The sequence below is a fragment of the Diplodia corticola genome (assembly GCF_001883845.1).
Source record: "Diplodia corticola strain CBS 112549 chromosome Unknown scaffold6, whole genome shotgun sequence".
NCBI classification, from domain to species: Eukaryota; Fungi; Ascomycota; class Dothideomycetes; order Botryosphaeriales; family Botryosphaeriaceae; genus Diplodia; species Diplodia corticola.
The window spans coordinates 295,906-318,703 of NW_017971485.1; the positions used below are offsets into that span (position 1 = coordinate 295,906).

General features: G+C 59.7%; 10 protein-coding genes across 10 annotated transcripts; 7 read left to right on the top strand and 3 right to left on the bottom strand.

Annotated features, from left to right (window-relative positions):
* Nucleotides 1–522: 522 nt before the first annotated feature.
* Nucleotides 523–1,155, top strand: BKCO1_6000102 (g-patch domain-containing protein; the record flags this gene model as incomplete). Its single annotated transcript, XM_020277742.1, has 1 exon — nt 523–1,155. One exon carries the CDS (start codon nt 523–525, stop codon nt 1,153–1,155), a length of 633 nt encoding a protein of 210 aa, XP_020133846.1.
* Nucleotides 1,156–1,401: 246 nt separating this feature from the next.
* On the top strand, nt 1,402–2,530 carry BKCO1_6000103 (uncharacterized protein; the record flags this gene model as incomplete). The annotated part of the gene is made up of 2 exons (XM_020277743.1): nt 1,402–1,587; nt 1,646–2,530. 2 exons carry the CDS (start codon nt 1,402–1,404, stop codon nt 2,528–2,530), a joined length of 1,071 nt encoding a protein of 356 aa, XP_020133847.1.
* A 523-nt stretch (nt 2,531–3,053) lies between these two features.
* On the bottom strand, nt 3,054–4,914 carry BKCO1_6000104 (atp-citrate synthase subunit 2; the record flags this gene model as incomplete). The annotated part of the gene is made up of 3 exons (XM_020277744.1): nt 3,054–3,302; nt 3,359–4,126; nt 4,474–4,914. 3 exons carry the CDS (start codon nt 4,912–4,914, stop codon nt 3,054–3,056), a joined length of 1,458 nt encoding a protein of 485 aa, XP_020133784.1.
* A 1,306-nt stretch (nt 4,915–6,220) lies between these two features.
* Nucleotides 6,221–8,252, top strand: BKCO1_6000105 (atp-citrate synthase subunit 1; the record flags this gene model as incomplete). Its single annotated transcript, XM_020277745.1, has 2 exons — nt 6,221–6,670; nt 6,723–8,252. The coding sequence occupies 2 exons, from the start codon at nt 6,221–6,223 to the stop codon at nt 8,250–8,252; spliced, it is 1,980 nt and encodes a 659-aa protein (XP_020133785.1).
* Nucleotides 8,253–8,946: 694 nt separating this feature from the next.
* Nucleotides 8,947–10,834, top strand: BKCO1_6000106 (histidine acid phosphatase; the record flags this gene model as incomplete). The annotated part of the gene is made up of 3 exons (XM_020277746.1): nt 8,947–9,466; nt 9,528–9,798; nt 9,853–10,834. 3 exons carry the CDS (start codon nt 8,947–8,949, stop codon nt 10,832–10,834), a joined length of 1,773 nt encoding a protein of 590 aa, XP_020133814.1.
* Nucleotides 10,835–11,394: 560 nt separating this feature from the next.
* BKCO1_6000107 (uncharacterized protein) lies at nt 11,395–11,742 on the top strand (the record flags this gene model as incomplete). Its single annotated transcript, XM_020277747.1, has 1 exon — nt 11,395–11,742. One exon carries the CDS (start codon nt 11,395–11,397, stop codon nt 11,740–11,742), a length of 348 nt encoding a protein of 115 aa, XP_020133815.1.
* A 772-nt stretch (nt 11,743–12,514) lies between these two features.
* On the bottom strand, nt 12,515–15,357 carry BKCO1_6000108 (brct domain-containing protein; the record flags this gene model as incomplete). Its single annotated transcript, XM_020277748.1, has 4 exons — nt 12,515–13,222; nt 13,288–14,704; nt 14,752–15,194; nt 15,250–15,357. 4 exons carry the CDS (start codon nt 15,355–15,357, stop codon nt 12,515–12,517), a joined length of 2,676 nt encoding a protein of 891 aa, XP_020133844.1.
* Nucleotides 15,358–16,015: 658 nt separating this feature from the next.
* On the top strand, nt 16,016–17,468 carry BKCO1_6000109 (toxin biosynthesis protein; the record flags this gene model as incomplete). The annotated part of the gene is made up of 3 exons (XM_020277749.1): nt 16,016–16,210; nt 16,260–16,398; nt 16,450–17,468. 3 exons carry the CDS (start codon nt 16,016–16,018, stop codon nt 17,466–17,468), a joined length of 1,353 nt encoding a protein of 450 aa, XP_020133808.1.
* A 248-nt stretch (nt 17,469–17,716) lies between these two features.
* On the bottom strand, nt 17,717–20,269 carry BKCO1_6000110 (chloride channel protein; the record flags this gene model as incomplete). The annotated part of the gene is made up of 4 exons (XM_020277751.1): nt 17,717–18,051; nt 18,114–18,522; nt 18,579–19,262; nt 19,394–20,269. The coding sequence occupies 4 exons, from the start codon at nt 20,267–20,269 to the stop codon at nt 17,717–17,719; spliced, it is 2,304 nt and encodes a 767-aa protein (XP_020133698.1).
* Nucleotides 20,270–21,189: 920 nt separating this feature from the next.
* Nucleotides 21,190–22,601, top strand: BKCO1_6000111 (ethanolamine kinase; the record flags this gene model as incomplete). Its single annotated transcript, XM_020277752.1, has 3 exons — nt 21,190–21,345; nt 21,412–21,523; nt 21,595–22,601. The coding sequence occupies 3 exons, from the start codon at nt 21,190–21,192 to the stop codon at nt 22,599–22,601; spliced, it is 1,275 nt and encodes a 424-aa protein (XP_020133697.1).
* Between the last annotated feature and the right edge of the window lie 197 nt (nt 22,602–22,798).

Below are 22,798 nucleotides of genomic sequence, written 5' to 3' on the forward strand. Positions count from 1 at the left end.
GAACGCGCTCAGAACGACGCCCAAGACTCGTACCTACGGTACTGGAGCGAGCCCCCAGCGTGGTCGGAAACGCTGGCCAATAGAGAGGGAATAGTGCTCGGCACCATCTGCACCTGCGATGTTTGCCGGGCGATGCTGGCCGGCTTTTCGTAGGCCGGGGAGCATGGCGGACGTGTCTCGTTTTCTGGCCTTTGTGCTGCTTATATGGAGTTAATACATGGTGAAGTTTATACGCCCATACGGATTCTGCAACCATCCGTCTGAAATCGGCCTGCGACGATCCTTTGCCTGGATGGTTGAAGCAAGCATGCCGCAGTACATGTGTTATCCGCGTGAGGTAGATGCAGTTGGGTCGATGTTCTTGGTTGGAAGTGGTGAGTGATGCTTTGCATCTCGAGACGGGCCCGTGCATTCGGCGCCTGCTCGATACTCGATACTCGATACTCGCACTCCCCGTCAACGCAACCGCTGCCCCCCTCCAGCTGCAGCTGCAGCACGCCCGCACGCCCGCCCGCACGCGAAATGAGCGCCAGCGATGACGAGACATATACGATCCCGATAAAAGACCAGCGCTACTTCGGCGCCGGGCTCAAGCGCACGCGCGTCAAGTTCGTCCCGGCCTCCTCGCCCGCCACCCCGCAGCCCGCCGCCGACGGCCCTGCCGTGGCCGACTTATACCTGTCCATTGTCGGCGGCGGCAAGAAGCCAGAGCCGCGACCGGACCGGGGTCAAGACGACGCCCAGCCGGCGCCGAAGCCCGAGAGATGCGCCGTGTGCGACCTGCCGCTGGTCGACGGCCACCAAAGCACCCTGGCCCACCAGGTGTGTGTGCAGCATTCGCACCCGCCCTCGGCCATCGAGCGCACCAGAAAAGGCCTGTCCTTCCTCCAGGCCCAGGGCTGGGACCCGGACGCCCGAAAGGGCCTGGGCAAGGCCGGCGAAGGCATTCTGCACCCGATAAAACCCAAGAGGAAGGACAACACCGTCGGCCTCGGATGCGTCGTGCCGAAAAACACTGCCCCCAAGGCCAAGGTGGAGAAGCAGAATGCGAAGGAGGCCCGGAGGATTGACGACGACGCCAGGCGGCGGAGGGAGCAACTGCAAAGACTGTTCTATTCCTCCGACGATGTGCTCCGCTACCTCGGCGAGGGTTAGAGTCTCTCGGAGTTGCACGCACCGCTGGCCTCGGCTCGGCGACGATTCTTTCGGGAATGATCCGCTCGCAGCATTATTGAGAAGGCCCGTGAACCAAGCATGCCGCCCGCTCAACAGATGGCGGGCTGAAGCTCAAGCCGGGGCCCTGCGGCTTGGCATGCGCGCGCACTTGTTGAACTTAACGGTGACGCAAGCCCTGCTGCCTCGTCGGCCAACGTCGGAGCTGCTCTCTCAACACCAACAGCTATGAAACCCGCCGTGGCTGTCCCAGCAACCGCCGCTCTGGTCTACCGTGCCTGGTCGCGTAAATCGTTGACCCCGCTTGGCATCGCCACCGCCGTCCTCACTGCCGTCGCCCATGCTGTGCACCCGTGGAGCGTCTTCTTCGCCCTGCTAGCCGTCTTTTTCCTCATCGGCACGGCTGCCACCAAGGTATCTTCGTCCTATCAGCTCCGTGCCTCGCCCTCCGTCGCTAACCCTTACACCGCAGGTCAAGCACGATGTGAAAGCCCGCCTGACCCAGTCCTCGTCCGGCGCGTCCGGCGGCGAAGGCGCCCGCACCCACGTCCAGGTCCTCGCGAACTCGCTCGTCGCTTCCGCCCTCATCCTCCTACACACCCGGCAGCTTTCCCGGTCTGCGCCTTCCAGCACCGCCTGCTGGAAGCCCGCGAGCCACCTGCCCGTCGTGGGCATCGTCGCGAACTACGCCGCCGTCGCGGCCGACACCCTCTCTTCCGAGCTGGGCCTCCTGTCCAAGTCGCGCCCTCGTCTCATCACCGCCCCGTGGCGCGCCGTCCCGCCCGGCACAAACGGAGGCGTGTCGCCGGCCGGCCTGCTCGCCGCGGTCGCGGGCGCCGCGGCGATATCTCTGACGGCCGTCGCCCTCACGCCCTTCTGCCGCGAGTGGGACGCGTCCTCCAAGGCCGCCTTCGTCGCGGCCATGACCGCCGTCGGCGTCTTCGGCTCCCTCCTCGACTCGCTCCTCGGCGCGCTCCTCCAGGCCAGCGTCGTCGACGTGCGTACCGGGAAGGTGGTGGAGGGCGCCGGCGGTCGCAGAGTGCCCGTCCACGCCGCCGGCTCGTTGCATCTCAAGCAACGCGCCAAGGTCCGCAGCGCGGCGGAGCAGCAGGAGGGCGCCGGCAGTGTGGCATCGTCGTCGGGAGTCGATGCGGCGACGGCCGAGTCTGCCAGAAGAGCCGGCAGCATCATGCCTGAAGACGGCAAACACAACGAGAGCAGGAGGCTCGACACCGGACGGGACATTCTGAGCAACAACGGAGTCAACTTTGTCATGGCTGCTTCGGCATCCGTCGTCGCCGTGCTTGGCGCTGCCTTTGTTTGGGAAATCCCGTTTTCTGCTGTTCTGGCTGTCTAGCGGCTTCGCAATCTCTACCTGCGTTTCAAACACAGTGTGATAATATATATAATTTTTTCTACTTTGGTATACTTTGACCTGAACCTGTATCTGCACTTGCATGACATGTGTTATCTTCGGCCGCGCTTAGAGCGAAGGCATGTTTGCTGTAACCTTCACAGATTGACTTTGGGAAAGCCCTGACCCCTCGCATCTATACTCGAAGGCCCGGTCGTGATTTTCACAAAACAGATGGTTGGGAGACTCTGTGCAGTCTGGTGCAGTGCGGAAAGAGCTGTGTATCTGATCCAAAACATGCATTTGTCTATCGTTCTTTAGCGCCGGCGAAGACCTATTATAACCTCAAGGCAGTGGCGCAACTCTGGCATCTACCCTTGAATCCTAAAACATGACGCCTCGATGCATATGAGGCCATGCATACAGCCCATCCCGTGCCGTCACTTCAGCATCCCATAGGCTCGTTAAGTTTAAAAAAGAGAAACGACAATCCACTCCAAAGACCCCCCACTGGTATATTTTACACTTAGCCGCTGAACTCGGGGACCTCGCTCTTCTTGCCATTGAGCGCAAGGGGCACGATACCCGAGACGTGCATCTCGGGGCCGTACACGTGCAAGTCGAGACCGAGCTCGGTGCCGACAGCCTTGATGTTCTTGAGACCCTCCTGGTAGTTGGGTCCAGCGCGGCGCACCCAGATCTGCACCTTGTGCTCGTTGAGCACCGGCGCGACCTCGCGCAGAGCGCGAATGACACCCTTGAAGGTGGAAGCAACCTGTGGCGGGTTAGACTTGAGCCATCACAATAGCCGAAAGAAAGGGCATCACTTACGTTGGTGAAGTTGGCAATACCGCCACCGATGAAGAGAACCTTGCCCTCAGGGTGCGTGGGCGCACGGAGCATGAGGTCCAGGACAGTGCGGGCGTACTGGAAGGTCTGCGTCTCGGTGGGAGCACCAGAGTACTCGCCGTAGTTGGCAAGCTCGCCGGCGAAACCAGCCGAGGCGATGGCATCGGCGTAGACGACGGAAGCACCACCACCAGCGACGAGGGTCCAGACGCGACCGGACGAGTTGAGGATGGTGAGCTTGAGAGAGGCACCAGTCTTAGCATCCATCTCGGAGATGAAAGCCTCCTCCTTGCTCATCTCGCGGCCAAACGGAGCAGGGAACTCCATTGGCGGGCCGGCATCGATGGTGACCTTGCTGTCCTTGGAAGCGAGGGTAGGCATGCCGAGGGCGGTGGCGCTGCGGGCAATGGCCCACTTGACACCGCACTCGAACTCAGCAGTCTGATCGAGCTTGGCAGCCAGGTCCAGGAAGTGGACCTCAGCCGAGGTGGCATCAGCGTTGGGGATGACGACGAGGGGGTTGATCTCGAGGTAGGTGAACTGGCTGTCGACATAGACGGCGTAGAGGCGGGAGATGAAGTCAACAAGGACGTTGTGGACACCCTCGGGGACCTTCTTCAGGAGACTAGCGGCAATCTCCTCGTTAGAGGGGTACTCGCTGAGGTCCACCGGGATGAGCAGCTTCTCGGCCTTCGCGTCGACATCACCAACATCGACACCACCCTCGTGGGTGAAGAGGATCCAGTCGCCCTAAGGGAAGATCGGCGTTAGCATGGTAAGGACCAACGGAGGCGGGAGCACCCGCGCGTGCATGCAGCGGACGCTACGGGATGTGCGACATGGGATGGTGTGAAACGAGATGCTAGAGGCAGATAAGAGATGCAGTGCGGACCAAAGGGAGGTCAGTTACAGTGGGTGGTTTGATGTTGGGTGTGGGCCCGCGGCTTCTGCGTTGGGTCATTTCCCTTCGTCCGGATTGACCGAGCAGAGAAAAAGGGACGGCCGCCCCAGCCCACTGCACGTGTCTTCACTCATCCCAACACGACCAATTTTTCGAATGCGACGGAAACGACAAACTGGAAACAATGACGACTTACCTCACGAGCCGAGTTGATGTTGATGTAGTACTCGGTGTCCTGGGGGTGAGGGACGAAAGGCTCGACCAGGAACTGCCTTAGGACGCCCTCGACGTGCTCGACCTTCTGGGCCTTGCCGGCGCGCTCTTCGACCCACTGGCGAGCCTCAGACCACGGCTTGTTCAGAGCCAGCAGGCCGCTCTTGCCTCGCCTCTTGATCAGCTGGTCGGGCTTCGCAACGAACTTGGCTCCATCCTGCAGCAGCCACGGGTACGTGACCTCGGCCTGGTCCAAAACGTCCTTGACGGCCTTGTCTGCAGGGAAGTGCAGCGACGCGAGCCTGGGCGGCGGGTTGTGGGTGGCAGAGGCGGGCAGCGGGGTGGGCTTGATGACGGGAGCCCGGGTGAGGTGGTAGTTGAGGATGGCCTTGCCGTCGGCCTCGAGAATGGACTTGGCGGACATTGTGAAGAGATGGAAGGGTCAATGGGTCTGGGGAGGGCGGCAAAGTCAGCTGGCGGGCGGCGCAAAAGAAGGAGTTGCAGAGAAGAACAGCAGCGACGCGGGGCGGGGATTTGAGGCGCGTTCAGCTCCTTCTGGAAGTCCGACGCAGCTCGGACGGCGCAAGGCCGGAGTGAGGCGGGCCGGCGCCGGCACACGCAGGGCTTTGCGGCCTTGCAGCGCTGCGGCGGCGGGGGCAGGAGCTGGAGCTGAAGCTGCAGCTGGACGGTGCTTACCTGCTGCTGACAGGACGAGGAGATGACGGGAGCCAGGTGGACAGGAGCTGGAGAGTGGAGGGCGGGCAGAGAAAAGGAGCAGCTTTGGTGCAGGAGGTCGGCGCGGGACGCTGACACGAAATTGTTCACTGGCGGCAACGCAGCGGCGGACAGCATGCAGGGCGGGCTCGACAGTCGTTGGGATTCAGCGAAATCGTTTCGCAGATCTCCACCCACAGCGCGCCAACCCTGACCCTTGTTCTCGGGCCTGGCACTAGCGGGCCCCCAGGACAACCGCCGCCCACACCCTCACGCCCAACACGGTCAGCTGCTGCTATTTCCGGGCCCGACGGCTGTCAGCGCGTCACCGAGGCGCTGTCAACGGAGCTCCGCTGCATGACGGCAGCCCGCACGCTGCTGCGCTGCGTGAGGCCGGAGGTCGGTGGGCGGGGGAACCGCCGGCATTCGGCGCTCTGACCAGGCACGACGGATCCGCCGCCGACGCTGCACCCCAACCAACCGCAGAGACCCCCTGCGCACCCGTCGTTGAACGCTTTCAACGGGACGCCAGCCGCCTCAGCATACTCAGCTCAATTCTCGCTCCTCGCCTGCTCTTCTTTTCCCCCCGACTTCTCCGCCTCAACTCCTCGCTTTCTCCTCCACCAGAGCCCTCGCTGCGTTGTGCCCGGCGGACACCAAGACACAAGGTGAGTAGCAGCACGCGAGCTCCAAAAGCTCTGCACGCACAATTCTCAGCCCACCGCTCCACCCCGCTGCCAGCTGCCGTGCGGACGCCCAATGTCCGCCTGCTGCTCCAGCTCGCCTGCCCATGTCCTGCCCATGTCCTGCCCACGCCCAGCCTCGTCTCCGGCGACCGTCTGCGACTTGGGCGGCTTTTCCTTGCTGCTGCAAAAACAGCTCAGCTCCGAGCCCACTTCGCGCCGCACCCGAATCGCGCAGCACCCGAATCGCGCAGCACCCTCAAATTCGCTTGCTGACCCGCGCCCAGCTCCAGCTCCATCCACTCCACTCGCGCAGCCTGTCCTCTGCCCACCATGCCCGCTGCTGTCAACGGCGCCTCCAACGGCGAGACGCTCTCCGCAAATGACAACATCCGCCGCTTCCAGGCCCCCAGCCGGCCGCTGAGCCCGCCCGCCCAGCACACCCTCTTCCACAACAAGACGCGATGCTTCGTCTACGGCATGCAGCCCAAGGCCGTCCAGGGCATGCTTGACTTCGATTACATCTGCAAGCGCAAGCAGCCCTCGGTGGCCGGCATCATCTACACCTTCGGCGGCCAGTTCGTCAGCAAGATGTACTGGGGCACCAGCGAGACGCTGCTTCCCGTCTACCAGTCCGTCGATAAGGCTGTGGCCAAGCACAACGACGTTGACACCGTCGTCAACTTCGCCTCGTCGCGCAGTGTCTACTCGTCCACCATGGAGCTCATGGAGTACCCCCAGATCAAGTCCATTGCCATCATCGCCGAGGGTGTCCCCGAGCGTGTAAGTCCGCCCGTCACTCCCGTGCGAAGCAGCTACTCACACAAACCTACAGCGCGCCCGTGAGATCCTGCACGTTGCCAAGAAGAAGGGCGTCACCATCATTGGCCCCGCCACTGTTGGTGGCATCAAGCCCGGTGCCTTCAAGATTGGCAACACTGGCGGTATGATGGACAACATCGTTGCTTCCAAGCTCTACCGCCCCGGCTCCGTCGCCTACGTCTCCAAGTCTGGCGGTATGTCCAACGAGCTCAACAACATCATCTCCCAGAACACCGACGGTGTGTACGAGGGTGTTGCCATTGGTGGTGACAGGTACCCTGGTACCACTTTCATCGACCACCTTCTGAGGTATCAGGCCGACCCGGCATGCAAGATCCTGGTCCTGCTCGGTGAGGTTGGTGGTGTCGAAGAGTACCGCGTGATTGAGGCTGTCAAGAGCGGCGTCATCACCAAGCCCATTGTTGCCTGGGCCATCGGTACCGTTGCTGGCATGCTCACCACCGAGGTGCAGTTCGGTCACGCTGGTTCCTTCGCCAACTCCCAGCTCGAGACTGCCGCATCCAAGAACGCCTCGATGAAGGAGGCGGGCATCCATGTGCCCGACACCTTCGAGGACCTCCCTCAGGTCCTTGCTGAGGTCTACCAGAAGCAGGTTGCCGACGGCATCATTGTGCCCAAGTCGGAGCCTGCCGTGCCCAAGATCCCCATTGACTACTCTTGGGCCCAGGAGCTTGGCCTCATCCGTAAGCCGGCTGCCTTCATCTCCACCATCTCCGACGACCGTGGGCAGGAGCTGCTGTATGCCGGCATGCCCATCTCCGACGTCTTCAGGGAGGACATCGGCATCGGTGGTGTCATGTCGCTGCTTTGGTTCCGTCGCCGCCTGCCCAAGTACGCCAGCAAGTTCCTTGAGATGGTCCTCATGCTCACTGCCGACCACGGTCCGGCCGTGTCTGGTGCCATGAACACCATTATCACCACCAGAGCTGGCAAGGACTTGATCAGCGCGCTGGTCAGCGGTCTGCTGACGATTGGCTCGCGTTTCGGTGGTGCTCTTGACGGCGCGGCCGAGGAGTTCACCAAGGCGTACGACAAGGGTCTCAGCCCCCGTGACTTCGTCGACACGATGAGGAAGGAGAACAAGCTCATCCCGGGTATTGGTCACAGGATCAAGTCGCGCAACAACCCCGACCTTCGTGTCGAGCTTGTCAAGGAGTACGTGCTCAAGAACTTCCCGAGCCACAAGCTGCTCGACTATGCTCTTGCGGTCGAGACGGTGACGACGTCGAAGAAAGACAACCTCATCCTGAACGTCGACGGCTGCATTGCTGTCTGCTTCGTCGACCTCGTCCGCAGCGGCGGTTCCTTCACGCAGGAGGAGGCCGAGGACTACCTGAAGATGGGTGTCCTCAACGGTCTGTTCGTGCTTGGCCGCAGCATTGGTCTGATTGCCCACTTCCTGGACCAGAAGCGCCTCAGGACCGGCCTGTACAGGCACCCGTGGGACGACATCACCTACCTCCTTCCCTCGGTCGCCAAGGGCGCTCCCGGCAACGAGGGCCGTGTGGAGGTGTCGGTGTAAGGGAGCAAGCGGGAAGTCAAGTGATTGTTATGCGCGCAATGGCCGTGTGAAGCCGATAGATAGAATTGGTGTTTTGCAAGGCTGTATGATCAGATCATGAGCACGGGTCTCTTTTTGGGGTTTACTCTCTTCGAATAATGAAATACCAGTACGGATTCTTCGCACGAAGATGACAATATCAGAAAATTTCTTTGGACGGTCAAGCAGCAACTAGCATCAGGCGCAAGCAGGCAACGAGAAAGCATTTAAACAAGTACACTTAGTGACTTTCTTGCTAGAGCCAAGAGCATGGCACAGCGGATGAGCTTAGCGGACAGCAGCAGCGGGCAGAAGAGTTCCGGAGCGACCGGAGGAGCTAGCGCTAGTGCGGATAGTAGTCGACCTCTACCACCCCACACTCGCGACATCAGCCTGCGCAGACATCCTCTTCGCTTCGTGCTGCTGCTCGCCAATCATGGAGTCGCTGCCGCCACCACCACCAGCGCAATGCGGTTCGTCAAGGCGACGAAAGCGGCGCCATCCCGTCTGACGGCGGATGCTGCAGCCAACCCCGCTTCCACCCAAGCCTCGAGGCCACGAGCTATCCTTGCAGGCCTGTGATGCGATAAGACGGGCTGGTTCGCTCGCTCCCAGCCTTGTGATAACCAGCGCACCCCGCCTTCGCGCTACTTCGACTGTCGTCCGCGCTGCAGCCATGGGCGTCTGCGCAGCCTCGTTCTTGACCGCCGCCTTCCTGGCTTCAGCACCTCTGACAGTGAGTGCTGCCGTCCACGCCGCCGTCATCTTCACCCGCACGGGAGAGCGCACGCCCTTGCTGGGCCAGCCTGGGCTCGCCGAGCTCACCCCTCTGGGAGCTAGACAGGCCTACAGCCAAGGGACCATCTTTCGCCAGCGCTACATCGCGCCGCAAGCCAACAGCGTCGACCTTGGAGGCCCAGACGCCATTCGCAACATCTCCGAGTACGACGTCGTGAACAGCCAATTGTATGTGCTCGCCACCGATGCTACCTACGCAGCCGCAACCGCCCAAGCCTTCCTCCAGGGCCTGTATCCGCCTCACACGCTGAACGACACGGCTACGCCTGCGCTTGCCGCAACCGCTGTCCTCGCAAACGGGACTTACGTTGAAGCACCCTTGAATGGTTACCAGTACCCACGCATCCGGACGGCGTCATCCCTTGATCCAGCCAGCGTCTACCTCGCTGGCCAGGAAGGTAAGCTCCTGTCTGGCTACGGCAACACAGGCTGCTCTGAACCTGACTCTGAGCCGAGAAGTGTGCCTCAACTACGTCTTTGATCGCGCGAGCTATTTCGACACGCTCGAGTTCAATGAAACGCAGGCTAGAACGAGTTCCTTCTATAGTGGGGTTGGGGCCGCAACTTCGGACGGAGTCCTGCCAGAGGTGGCGTACAGCTACGTCAACGCGTATGCCATCTACGACTATCTCAGCTACCAGTATATGCATAACGTGAGCACTCGAGCCATACTTTCGAACAACATCACTTTGCCCAACGCATTTGACGAGCTCCGATATCTGGCGGATCAGTGAGTTGCCAGCAGCTCAACATTGCACTGGAAAGCAATTGACAGACGGCGCAGGCAACAATGGGCGTTCAACAGCATGCCCAACTCGTCACAGTGGATCCGGGCGGTAGCGGGGAAGATGCTGGCCAGGAAGATACTAGGCCAGCTCGCCGTCAACATTGCGACCCAAGGCGCAAACGCGAAGCTGTCGCTGCTGTTTGGCGAGTTCCAGCCAATGCTCTCGCTCTTCTCCCTGGCCCTGCAGCAAAGAAGCAACTCGTCGCATTCGTACGGGATTCCCGAGTTTGCCAGCAGCATGGCGTTTGAGCTCTTCAGCTACGGCACCGCAACGGAGAGCTATCCAGCAACGTCGGATCTCTGGGTGCGCTTCTACTTCCGCAACGGCACATCCAACTCGTCCGAGCTGATTGCGTATCCGATCTTCGGTCACGGGCCGTCGGAAACCGCAATGCGCTGGTCGGAATTCGAGACGAGCATGGGCGACATCATGCTCGACGACGTGGGCGAGTGGTGTGCGGCGTGCGATGCAGCGGCCATCTTCTGCCCTGCTCTAGTCGGGAGCCCGGCGGCCTTGGCGTCTGGCAGCAGCGGCTCGAGCATGCCGCCAGCAGTGGCAGGCGTCGTGGGCGCAGGCACCGCGATGGGGGTCGGGCTTCTCGCGGTGGCAGCGCTCATGCTGCTTGGCGGTTTGCGCTTCCACCGCGCCGCCCCAGTGATAGGCGCCGGAAGGCGACGGAAATCATCGCTGGGCGGGTTCAAGAGCAACGCAAAATTGGCCAGCGACGCAGACGTCAGCTTTGCCAGCAAGGGTGCTCCATTGGGCGTGTCTGTGGCGGAGCAGCAGCAGCAGCAGTCGGGCCTGGCTCGGGAGAGGGTCGGCAGCTGGGAAATGGACGGCGCGAGGGTCGAGCATCTGAGCGGCAGCGCCGGCGGCGCGCCGGGCGACTGGAAGGGCGACTGGAAGGGCGACGACAGCAGGCGGTCGAGCGTCGACATACACGAAAGCACGGTGGCGAGGCCGCACTCGCGGCTGTGACGAGGCGCTCACGACACGACGCGGCGGCTCGCTTAGACGGCGCGTTGTGGGGAGGCCAGCCTTTCTCAGCCTGCCACCCTGCCTTTTCACCGGACGGCGGAGTCCCCGTGCTCTATGGAGCGGCGACCCTCAGCGCCGGGCCCCTGACCATGGCCTTAAATACCGTGGCAGCGTCCGTGGGCCTAGCTGGCTCTCACCTCGCCCGCCCTGCCACCTGCTGCGTGATGTTGTGGATTCGGTGAACGTGAGTGCCAATCCTCCCGGACCCTTCTTTCCCCTCCACGTCATCGCGCCACTCTTCTGCACGCCCATATCATCATCGGCCCATTCAAAAAACCTCCGGCCTCCCAAAAGAGTTGTGGCACGTCGCTCACGTGGTGATCCATCCGCCCAGTAGGGAACATGATGTCTTCGACATGACTGCCTCCTGACGACCCAAGCAACAAGCTGCTCATCTCTGGCCTCGCCCTCGCCCTTCGCCCTTCGCTGCCACCGTGCCACCGTCCCGCCGCCCACACACACACCAACCCCCATCTGTCGCTCGCCCGCCCTCCTCCGCCATGGGCTTCAGTCCTTGGGCCATTCTGGCCATCGTCCTGACCGCCGTCGCCCTCGGCGCCCTCCTCTCCATCCATCAATGGCGCATCCGCGTCGACAGGCGCCAGAACCCGCCGGCCGCCGCCGCCGCCGACGAAAAGACGGCCGACGGCCAACCCGCCCAGCCACCGCCCAGCGACCTCGGGGAGTCCGGACACGGTCCTGGCCCGGGTGCGGCGGCGGTGGACGGCGCGCCGCCGCCGGAACCGACGCCGAGCAGACCGAGCGGCGTCAGCAGCAGCGCCGACAACGCCGACAAGGCAAGTCGCGGCGGCTCCACCACTACTGCGGACGGGAGGCAAGCCGATTGATTCATGATTCGACATGATGAGAAACACGACTGAATCCGCATTTCTGGTTTTTTTTTTCCTTTTCCTTTTTTTTTTTTCGTTCCCCTCGGTCTGCTTTTCGTCACGTTCTGCGGTGATGGTGTTGGCGGCGGGAAAAACACTCGGGTTAATGGAAGCCTGCCTGCATGGCAAACGGTGGGGGGTTAATGGAATCGCTGCGTGTGAATGGCGAGGGAACGAAGATTGCGACGCGTCACCAGCGCCGCCAACGGATCAATGTCTATATCCATCTCCTATCCGACGGCGCGAGCCGAATGCTTCCTGTTCTGTGTGCCACCGCCATCTCTGCATTTAAAAGATGTTGGTCGACGTCTACGCATGAGCACAAGCTCCGCACGTGGCAGCATCGAATGTATCTACAGACGATGATGATCTCCGCTATTTATAGATGTTTATACATTCTGTGAAATTGTGCTTACCGCTTCAGGAAAGTGGGAGGGCTGTCCCTTCGAGGCTTATGCTCATCCTTGTTGTTTCAGGATGTCGCTTGCCAACCGTGCTCTGCCTTCATACCTATGCTACTCGCTAATAACTTCGATGCTCCGTTCCCCGAGGTCGTTAAAAAGAGGTGCAACAAATTTTCAGCTGCTCCCAACTCCGCGTCGTCCTGTTCCCGCAATGCAAAACAAAAAAAAAAAAGGATCTGGTAACAACAACAACGTCAACAAGGAGAATCCGGCACATGGTCTTGCAGCCAGATACGTCGCACTCTCCACAGGTCCAGACTGCCACTTCAGCGCTTCGCACCCTTTGTATTTGCAGCATCGTTGTCATTGAGCTCCCATCGATCGTCAAAGTTGATCATCTGTGCCATGGCCACAAAAAGGATCCAGTCAGGCTTGACGATACGCGGCTTCATGTCTGCTTTCCTTGCCAGGTCGCGGAACTTTGGCCAGAGCTTGACGTCGTCTGCTTCCGTGCTGGAGATGAGATACAGTATGTCGCCCTCATCGTTGGCACGATTCACCTCCAGCCCGTCGTCCGATACTGGTTCCGAATTCATGGCCGTGTCCCCTTCGGCATCGAGCCTGGCCTGTCTGCGCTTCGGCACAGTTGTTGGCCTACCTTTCCAGAGCAGACAGCTACCCCCGTTCGCAGTGATGATGTCCCTGTACGTTTCGAACCCGCCGTTGACCTTCTCCGTCACAAATATGTGCCATCCGCTCAACAGATGTCGCCGGTTCTGCTCGGCTCTTGCAATCGATTCGGTGAGTTTGATCCCTTGGCGTCTCTCGCCCTCCTTGTCACTGAGCAAGAACTTCTCGGGCGCAGGGACCTTCCTTTCCTTTAGACAATAATCCAAGAATTTGGTTGAGACAACTGCCGGGGCATTCGATAGGGCCGCGACAAACTTTTTCGTTCTGACAATCTTTGGTGCACAAAGGATTGTGACCAACTCGGGGTCTTGTGTGACTTGGATGCCTAACGCGCGGAGTTTGTTCTAATGACTGAGCGTTAACATATCATCACCACTGCATAGTCAATTGGGATAGTCGGCAAGCTTACCCGGTCATCAGCCTCTTTCTTCGTCTTCTCCACCCATCGATTGTCTCCAGACAGCATCAAAAAGTGGCCGGTCCCCGAATCCTCAGCTTTCGCTTTCTTAGCCTTACGTTTCGCGCCCCTCTCGACAGAATCACCCTCATCGTCATCGTCTTCGTCTTCCAGCGACCTTTTTGCTGCAAGTGTCTCTTTGGTTTTACTGTTGTTCTCAGCATCGTCCTTGATTCTTTTGCCTCCATATATGACGCCGCCTCTTCTTTTGCTCTCCTTCTCGTACTGCGCAATGTCCGGAGCGAGATCATGAAGCTTCGACAAGGCCTTACTCTTCGCGCCTCGGCCTGTCGATGGAGTGTCGTTCTCCTTCTCATCCCCAACCCGTCCAGAGGAGCCGGTGTTGGTGCCGCCACTCCTGCCGCGCTTAGCCTTATTCACCAAGGGTGTCGTCTGTGCCGATAACTCCTCGCCCGCACTTTTGTGGGCCAGCCGTGAACTGACAGCGTCCTTGTCTGTAAGCGTGTCCAGCTGCTCCGTTTTCCCTCCTTTGGGATCATGAGCATTCCTCTTGGCTGTGCCTGCATTTGCTGGTTTGAAAAAATACTTCTCAACAGCGTCTCGATCGATTTGCGTCTGACCCACGACCTCGCCAAGGTTTGTACGGGCGGGAAAATGGGTATATCGCGGATTCGTTAGGGATTGCTCTTTGCACTTGGCGTAGCTTTCTTCGAGCCACATGTGGTTCACCAAATGGATGCCCCATTCTTGCGCAGCATGGCACTTTTCGCTTTGCGAATGAGCCGTCACCAAGTGGGTGTTTTCCTGTTTGAAAGTCCTTGTGAATGTAGCGCCGCAGGCTTTCGCCAGGCTTTCGAGGTAAACTCTGGCTTCGCCAACGTAGTTTGAGATGCTGATCTTATACTTTTCGAACCCTGGAACTCCATTGCGTGGAACCGGATAATGCAGGAGGCGCCGCATGGGTGACGTCCAAAGGTCGTAGGTAATGAGATAGTACAACCAAGAGAGATTGCCGACGTCTTTTCCAGCTTGGGACGCGCTTATGTAGTCATCTCCGTCACGGTATGGACAAACGTATATATCAGCCCGATTAACATGGTTTACAATGGCGCCACCACCAGCTTTCACGAGCTCCTCGATGGTGGTCCGTATGCGCGGACCAATGTTCAGATCAGGCGAAAGCAGTATTTTTCTACCTGAGAAGACTTGCAGGGATCGCGGGATGTTTGGAGACGAGAGGCTGACCGGACTTGGCAGCGTCTGAGGATCTGGGTTGGTGGCGTCTTTGATGGCCTCGCTGGGATAATGAGCAATGGGGAGACTGGGGTCGCGCGAGAGAATGGGCGGATTCGGTAGCTGGTAGGGCGCCTCGACAATCTTCTTGCCCAGTTTGAGGCAGTCGTCGAACCTGTTCTCGATCAGTGGGAGCCGAGCTAGGCGTGGTGGCAGACGGACCAGTGCGGTAGGACAATCTTGCACTTGAGGTTCTTGGCCTGAACGAGGGCACACTTGTCATCGTCCAGAGCCAAGGCGACAAGGTGGGTGGTCATCTTGGTGATAGCGCTTGAGTATTGGCCGCCCATGGCGAGGACGCCGCCCATGATGGCCTCGGTGTCTCCTTCGGGAATGTCGGCGGCGCATGTTACAATGACGTCGGACATGAACAGGCATGGGTCTGGGCTGTGGGCGCGCGGATTGACAGGCTTCCCACGGCGGAGGCTGTCGTCAATCCATTGTGGCTTGACAACGTGGACGAAGTGGTCGAGCGCAAGCGGGTAGTCGGGAAAGTCGGAGGTGGTAGCAATGATGTGGGTGAAGTCGGTGATGTTATCGACGCGCTGTGTTTTCGGGTTCAACGAGCGGTAAGCAGCGCCATTGTCCTCCAAGATGCGTCGAAGCTGCAGGACGGATCAGCAGAGCAAGGTGGCGGGGGGTGGATGAGGCGCGACGCACCTGGTCGACGCGGTCCGGCGGCAGGTTTGCGGAGGGGATGGCGGTAAAGGTGACGGACGAGAAGACGCCCTGTTGCGGGTCGACATCCATGGCCGTATCATCAGCCATGGCGCGCGTGTCGAGTGAAGAGGAAACGAGCAGCAGAGACAGGCGGAAGTGTTGTGCTCCGCCGGCCGCCACGCGACGACGCGCCGCAAGAACGCGCTAGTTCCGCATGCACGTGACGGCGCCTTCCCGCATGCCCGCAATGCTGCACCGCCGACTCCAGCACCGCCATCGCCATGCGTGCTCTTGCAGCCTGTCGCGGTTGGCATCGTATCCGCGTTGCTCACGACTGCGTCCAGGCCGTCGCCGCATGGCCCCTACGCAGTACACGCCACCCGCCCCGGCCCCAAGCACCAGCGACAGCAAGCATCCCGACTGCTACTCCATTCTACGTAGTACAGCCATCAGCTTGGCTCGGTCGTGCAATCGCCTAGCCGAAGCTTCATCAACACCCACTTTGCAGAGTCGGTGATGGTTGGTTGGCACTGATAAGTACTTATTAACCTCGGCCCGCTCGCTTAAGCGCGACACCCTCGGCGACCCGTGGCCTCGTCCATCACCTCTCCCTCTCAGGCTTCTTACCAACATGACACTCCTGCGCCGGTAGCCTTGCGCGCACACCTACACTTGCTGTTTTCGCGCTCTTGGATAGCCTTGGACACCGATCCCCGTAGCAGTAGTCCTCCCAATCCTCAATCTTCGCTTGCAACCACTTCCGGACATGGCCCACTTTCCTTTCCACGTAAAAGAGCACGTCCTTCCGTGTCAGCACATCCGCTCGCATGCCCGTTCGACTGCGCACAGCCAGGAGGACCTTCTCCACCTCGCCGTGAAGCAGTACATTCCAATCGACAACCCGAACCCCAAGCCTGGCGATGTCACTATCATTGGAGCCCACGCCAACGGCTTTCCCAAGGTACTGGATGCGATCCACGCCAAGTCGACCATGGCTAATTGGCGAGCAGGAGTTGTATGAGCCGTTGTGGGAAGAGATGCTCCGCCGCGCCGAATCCGCTGGCTTCTCCATCCGCAGCATCTGGATTGCTGATGTCGCTCATCAGGGCGCCAGCGGCGTACTAAACGAGCACAAACTTGGCAACGACCGTCCGTTTGCACTCAACCCACTGTCATCAGCTCCCTGCTAACCTCTTGCAGCTAGCTGGTTCGACCATCCTCGCGACCTGCTCCACATGGTCAACAGCTTTCGCGACCAGATGGTCCGCCCAATCTTCGGCGTCGGCCACAGCATGGGGGGCAACAATCTCGTCAACTTGTCTCTGATGCATCCCCGCCTTTTGGAATCCCTTATTTTGATTGACCCCGTCATTCAGCGTAGAACCTCCAAAAGGGGCAACCAGGATCCCGCCGCTGCTTCCGCTCGTCGTCGTGACTACTGGCCCTCTCGTGAGGCCGCCGCTGAGGCTTTTGGAAAGAGCAAGTTCTATCAGACATGGGACCCCCGAGTACTGGACTTGTGGGTCAAGCATGGCCTGCGGGACCTGCCCACCGCCATCTACCCGTCCCCCCCAGAGTCTACCACCCCGGTTCCAGCCCCAGCCACGGCTGAACCGACACTGGCACCGTCGTCTACCGCTGGAGTGACGCTAGCCACCACGAAACACCAGGAGGTCTTTACTTTTCTCAGACCTTGTTTCGACCCCTGGGGTGATCCGCAAACAGAGCCTCAGCTTCCAGACTCGAAGACTTACCCTGACTGCACCCCAGAGACCTTTGTCCCCAACTCTCTGTTCTATCGCGCCGAAGCCATCATTACGTTTCAGATGTTGCCATTCTTGCGTCCGTCGGTTCTGTACATATTTGGCGAAACGTCAGACCTATCGGCTCCTGAATATCGTGCCGACAAAATGAAGGTCACAGGCGTCGGCATTGGTGGCAGCGGCGGTGCGTCCGAAGGCCGTGTTTCGGAAATCACCATATCGGGGGTTGGTCACCTCATTCCAATGGAGGCAGTCGGTAAGACGGCTGATTACTGCACTGATTGGCTTTCCAAGCAACTTCAATCGTGGCGTGAGAAGGAGAAAGAAGAGCGACGAGAATGGGCAGCCCTTCCCGACGAAAAGAAGCGTGTCCTCAGCCCTCGAGTTCTCAAAGCGTTGGCCAACGGAAATGGAAACAGCAATACAAAGAATACACCCAGGGCGCAGAAGCTCTAGTTCCAGATGAGACCCTTTCCCTAGTCAGATCTATTTACCTTTCTTACTTCGTTTCTATCAGGCTACTTATTGGGAAGAGTCATAAGAGAGTAGACGCAGTCGAAGCAGGATACCCGCGTCTATGCAATATTGGATAGAAGTTGGATCAACCGCAGATACAATCGTACGAAGGATATGTTGGAGTGCAGCATGTTCTCATGGTGTTTCCTTGTTTACTCACAAGAAGGCCACCAAGCAAATTCCAGGCTTCATTCCTGTGGGTGCAGCGTTTCCAAATATGCCACAAGCCGCTTCTTGATCACCACTCCAAGAAGCTTCCCAGTTCCCTCTTCGGTTACGCATAAGAATCTCAAGCCCAGTTTTCCGAACATCTCGACAGCATATTCCAGTGGCGCCTTCGAGCATAGGGTCAGTGGTGTCCGGTCAACAAATGCAGAAAGGTCTAAGACGCCGATCTGCTCGCGGCTGCAATCGACTCCCTCCTCGTCATGACGACTCTCCACTATAGGCCCTAAAAGTCGAACTTCTGCGTCTCCGGATGATGTTAATCCTAGACCCCGCATACCATGTTCCAACTCAGCCTCTATTTCCGTGCAGGTTCGTCAGTCGACAATGCTGGCAAACTCTTCTCAGGAAGCCACGTACCAGGTAGATAACCCTGCAGCATACCGTTCCGCACGAGCACCAGCCCCGCATCCATCAGCCCTCTGTCATGTAATTGACCTAACTTACGTTCGAGGACGCTACTGGGTACCGTGTTGCTTGAGGGTACCTCGACGGTGATCTCCTCCATCGTTCGTGCAGGGGGGATCAGCACTTCCACAAGGGCCGGATTGGCGTCTCGATTGTATGAGGGGGAGAGCGATGCGGCCGACTTTGGAGACGTCCCATACGCCTGAACAAGCTTGAGTGCGTGGTCGTTGTCGAGGAAAGGATGGCCCAGAATCGTCTGAGCGAGATCGTAAACGCCCTCGCTGCTAATTGCATCTGCTATCCACTTGGCAACGAGAATAGCAATCATATGAGGAACAATGTACTCCAACTCGCCAGTCAGCTGGCCTCAGGTGTCAGCAGGGGCTGAGAGAAAAAGAGAAAGGCTGAAGATCGTACCTCGAACATGATTACGCACAAAGATATGGTCATGCGACTGACGCCAGCAAGAAACGCAGCTGCACCAACCATGGCAAAGATTCCCGGGGATGTCGAGGCCATGCACTGTCCGATCAAACGTCCGAAGAAGGCGCCTCCGTCCAAGGCAGGTATGATGACGCCGGACGGCACTTTTGTGCCGAAGGTGATTATTGTGAGAATTAGCTTGATTGCCGAGCCATGAATCAACCAGGCAATATAATCTCCTTTGCCGTCCGTCCTGGCCTCGTTGCGGCAGACAAACGACGTCGATGACTCTGCATCACGACAACTGACTAGAAGGTTTCTGACAATAACATCGCCAGAATCTCTCGTCAGGGGGTTTGGAAACTGGAGAAGCGCCGTGGCCAGAGCAACGAGGAAGACCTCGAACACGGGGTAACTTTTGATGAGTGGCAATTGCCTGAACCACCTGGACCATTTGAAGTTTGCCTTGCAGAAAATACCACCAAACAGGCCCCCCGCAATTCCGAGGGCAATGAAAACTAGGTAGTGTATGGCTTCGTATGAGGTGCCGTAGTTGGTCTCGAAGAGGACTAGTTTTCCAGTACCATTAGGGTTCAGCGCTTTCAGAATCATTGAAGCGAATAGCGAGCATAAGAAGGCTCGCCACAGGACTTTCCGAGGAAAGTATGTGCTGATTTCCTAGACGCGGTGCTCATCAGTGTTGGCATCTTGCCACCTCTCATCACGTGCAGCAAGAAGTGGCTTTCCCCTCCCCTTTCGCAACGGCAAAGAAAGGGGACAGGGTGGCTGATGCGCAGCATTCGACTTACTTCGTAGCTGAACAATACGCCCCCAATGGGTGCACCGAAAGCAACACTCAGTCCGGAAGCACAGGCAGCAGACAACATCTCACGCATCTTCCTACCGTTGTCCCTGTACTTGGGAAAGCAACGACAAACCAAATATCCAACACATGTTGAGATGTGCACAAAGGGGCCTTCTTTCCCAAGACACATGCCAGTCGCTACTGCAAAGGTAGCGCCAAAAGCCTTGACCAGCAAGACCTTCAAGTCCAGAAAATTGGGGATCACAAAGCCAGACAGGATCGTTTTGATTTCGGGGATACCGCTACCGGCAGCCATGTAGATTGTTTTACCGGAGGGAAGAGGCCGTAGCGAAGTGTTGTGGTCGACAACGGGTAGAGACCGCTTGGTCAACATGGTTGCGCTGGACGACACGACTCCAAACGCCAGGGCGGCGACGACATAGATAGCAAAGGAGAACCAGTACGTGGCGGACCACGGTCGGAAGGCATGGCAATCGCCGGCATGGTCCGTAGGGGCACAGCAGGCGTCTCTGCTCAGGAATGGGTTTGTGGTGCAGTAGCCCAGCTTCCAATCGGAAACAGTGGCTTCAGCAACATCGACGACGAAGGCGATGCATGCAGTGATGGAGCCAATGACGGCGACGGCAATCCAGCCGGAGCAGGAATCAAAAGCGGCGACGAGGGCGTAGCGGAGGCCCTTTCTCGAATGGATGTATCGGTAGCGGTAGGAATCTCTGACCAAATCGCGCAGCCAGTCGATGGTGGCGTAGTCGTTGTACGGCAGACGCTCGCCCACGGAGCTCGCAGCCATCCGTCGCTGCCCATTGCTGGACGACGAGGCATCGCCGGGGGGGAGAAGAGGCGTCTGCTCGGTTGCCATGCTGGGAGCGGTGGACACGGGCAGCGGGCAAAGGACGGCAGCGTGGCAGCATGGCAGGCGGTGGTCTGGATGTATGTATTTACGCAGCAGCAAGCCTATCTCGGGCAGCCGGTCAACAGTAGTGCGCAGCACGATAAGGGCGGATGATGATGCTTGCACGTGAGGCTGGCAGGCGCAGGTCTGGTTGGCGGTGGAGGCACGGCCGCCATGGCCAAAGACGGAAGGGGATAGTGGGCACGCGGGCGGAGCAGGCGGCGGCGGCGATCCGCAGACGGTGGGGGAGCGACACAGCGCACGTGCTCCGAGACACGCTGTGACGCCGCCGACAGGGAAGCTGCTCGCTGCCCGCTGCCCGCTGCCCGCTGTCCGCTGTCCGCTGCGGTGCCCCGCTGTCCGCCGCGTCCAGAACGAGGACAAGGAAGCCTGCCGTCGCAGCAAAACCGTCCATGTTTTGGGCCGCGCCGGCAGCGCGGCGCAACGGCTGTGGCTAAAAATCGCTAGCGAGAATTCCTGGCACCCTGGGTGGTCCCTTGGCTCTTGGTCCCTTGGTCCCACGTCTTGGGTCCCTTGGATCGCTAGACCGCCGCCCTGGCCGCGAGGTCCCTGGCCCGGCAGCCAACCGTCACCCTCGCCTGGTGCCTGGCGGACTTCCTCCCATGCTGCAACACGCCTCCACCAGCGCCACTGTTGCGCGGCCGCGCCCACTTGTCGCCTCTCGCGCACGAGCCCTCCCCAGGACCCTTGCCCCTGGGCCGACATCACTTCACATGAAAGTCGTGCCGTGACCCGCTCTTTGCCCGCACCGCCGCCAACACCTCTTCTCTCTCACACACCCTCTCTCTCGCTCTCTCGCCGCCCCCGCTCCGCCTGCGCCTCTCTGCTCCCGTGCTTCTCCGCGTGCGCCCCCGACACTCGTCACCATGGACCACGACGCCCTCCCCTACATCCCGCTGCGCTACGACAGCGCCAATTCGCACGAGTCGGCGCTGCAGCTGGTGCTGGCCCTGCGTCCCGAGTGGCGCCAGCACCAGGATGCCATCGACTTCGTCCGCTTCACCGACGGTATCACAAACACTGTACGTCGAAGGCAAGCACCCGCCCCAGCCCCGCCGCGACCCTCCCGCTGAACCGAGCCCCTGCAGCTCTTCAAGGCCGTCCTAAAGCTGCCCGGCTGGTCCGATGAGCAGATCGACCGCGAGGCCGTGCTCATGAGAGCCTACGGCCGCGGCACCGATGTCCTCATCGACAGAGAAAGTTGGTCCCGTCCCGCCCCGCCCCGCCCCGCCTTACCTAGCTGCCCCGCAGTCTGCTCACGCCCGCTTCAGGAGAGACTCGCTCGCACTCGCTGCTTGCCCGCCACAAGCTCGCGCCCCCGCTCTTTGCCCGCTTTGAGAACGGCCTGCTGTACAAGTTCATCGAGGGTTCCGTCTGCTCGCCTCCCGACCTCCGCCGCCAGGACGTCTGGCGCGGCGTCGCCCGCCGCCTTGGTCAGTGGCACGCGACACTGCCCATCTCCTACCTCTTCACCGAGATTCCCTCCGATGACGCCCCCGTCCCCGCCCAAGACGACCGCATCCATCGCCGCAAGGCTTCCTGGCTGGAGGCTGCCGACAACATCACCCCGGACAAGCCCTCGCCCAACCTATGGACCGTCATGCAGAAGTGGATCCACTCGCTGCCCCACGCAACCGACGCCGAGCAGAAGCGCAAGGCCACGCTTCAGCGCGAACTGGTCTGGCTCGTGGCCCGCCTCAGCTCCACCCCTGGCATCAGTGCCAATCCTCTGGTTTTCTGCCATTGCGACCTCCTTTCCGGCAACGTCATCATCGAGCCCCAGCCTGAGTCGGGTGAATCTCCCGCTTCGACTGCCGAGTCCAACGTCACCGACTCCTCTATCGATGCCCTGAGCGTGGACTTTATTGACTATGAATACGCTACCCCGGCGCCCGCCGCCTTTGACATCAGTAACCACTTCGCCGAGTGGGGTGGTTTCGACTGCGACTTCAATTGCCTGCCGACCCGCTCCGAGCGCCGTGACTTCATCAGCGCCTATGTCTCATCTTACAGCTCGCACCTGCCCCAGCCCTTGCCTCAGGCCGACGTGGACGCCAAGACCGACCAGTTGGTCCGCGAGGTCGACGACTTCCGTGGCGTGCCTGGCTTCTACTGGGGTATCTGGGCCCTGATCCAAGCAAAGATCAGTCAGATTGACTTCGACTATGCCAGCTATGCTGAGATTCGTCTGGGCGAGTACTGGGCATGGAAAGCAGAGCTTCTTGGCACCCGCACCGGTGACCTGCCCCTTCGTGAGACCCGCTGGGCCGAAAAATGAGTAAACGACCATCCTATTTTTAGTTTTATTTTTTGGTCTTCCGCATCTTCGCGTCCGATGAACCTTGCGGATTCAACAACCGCAACCATCACCACGACTCCTTGACCGTTGGACCTAGAATCCTTTCACCGACCGCTTGGAGTCTCCTACCTGCTCGTTGAACTTCTTTCACGGCGTCCGCGGCATCGTCCAATCTC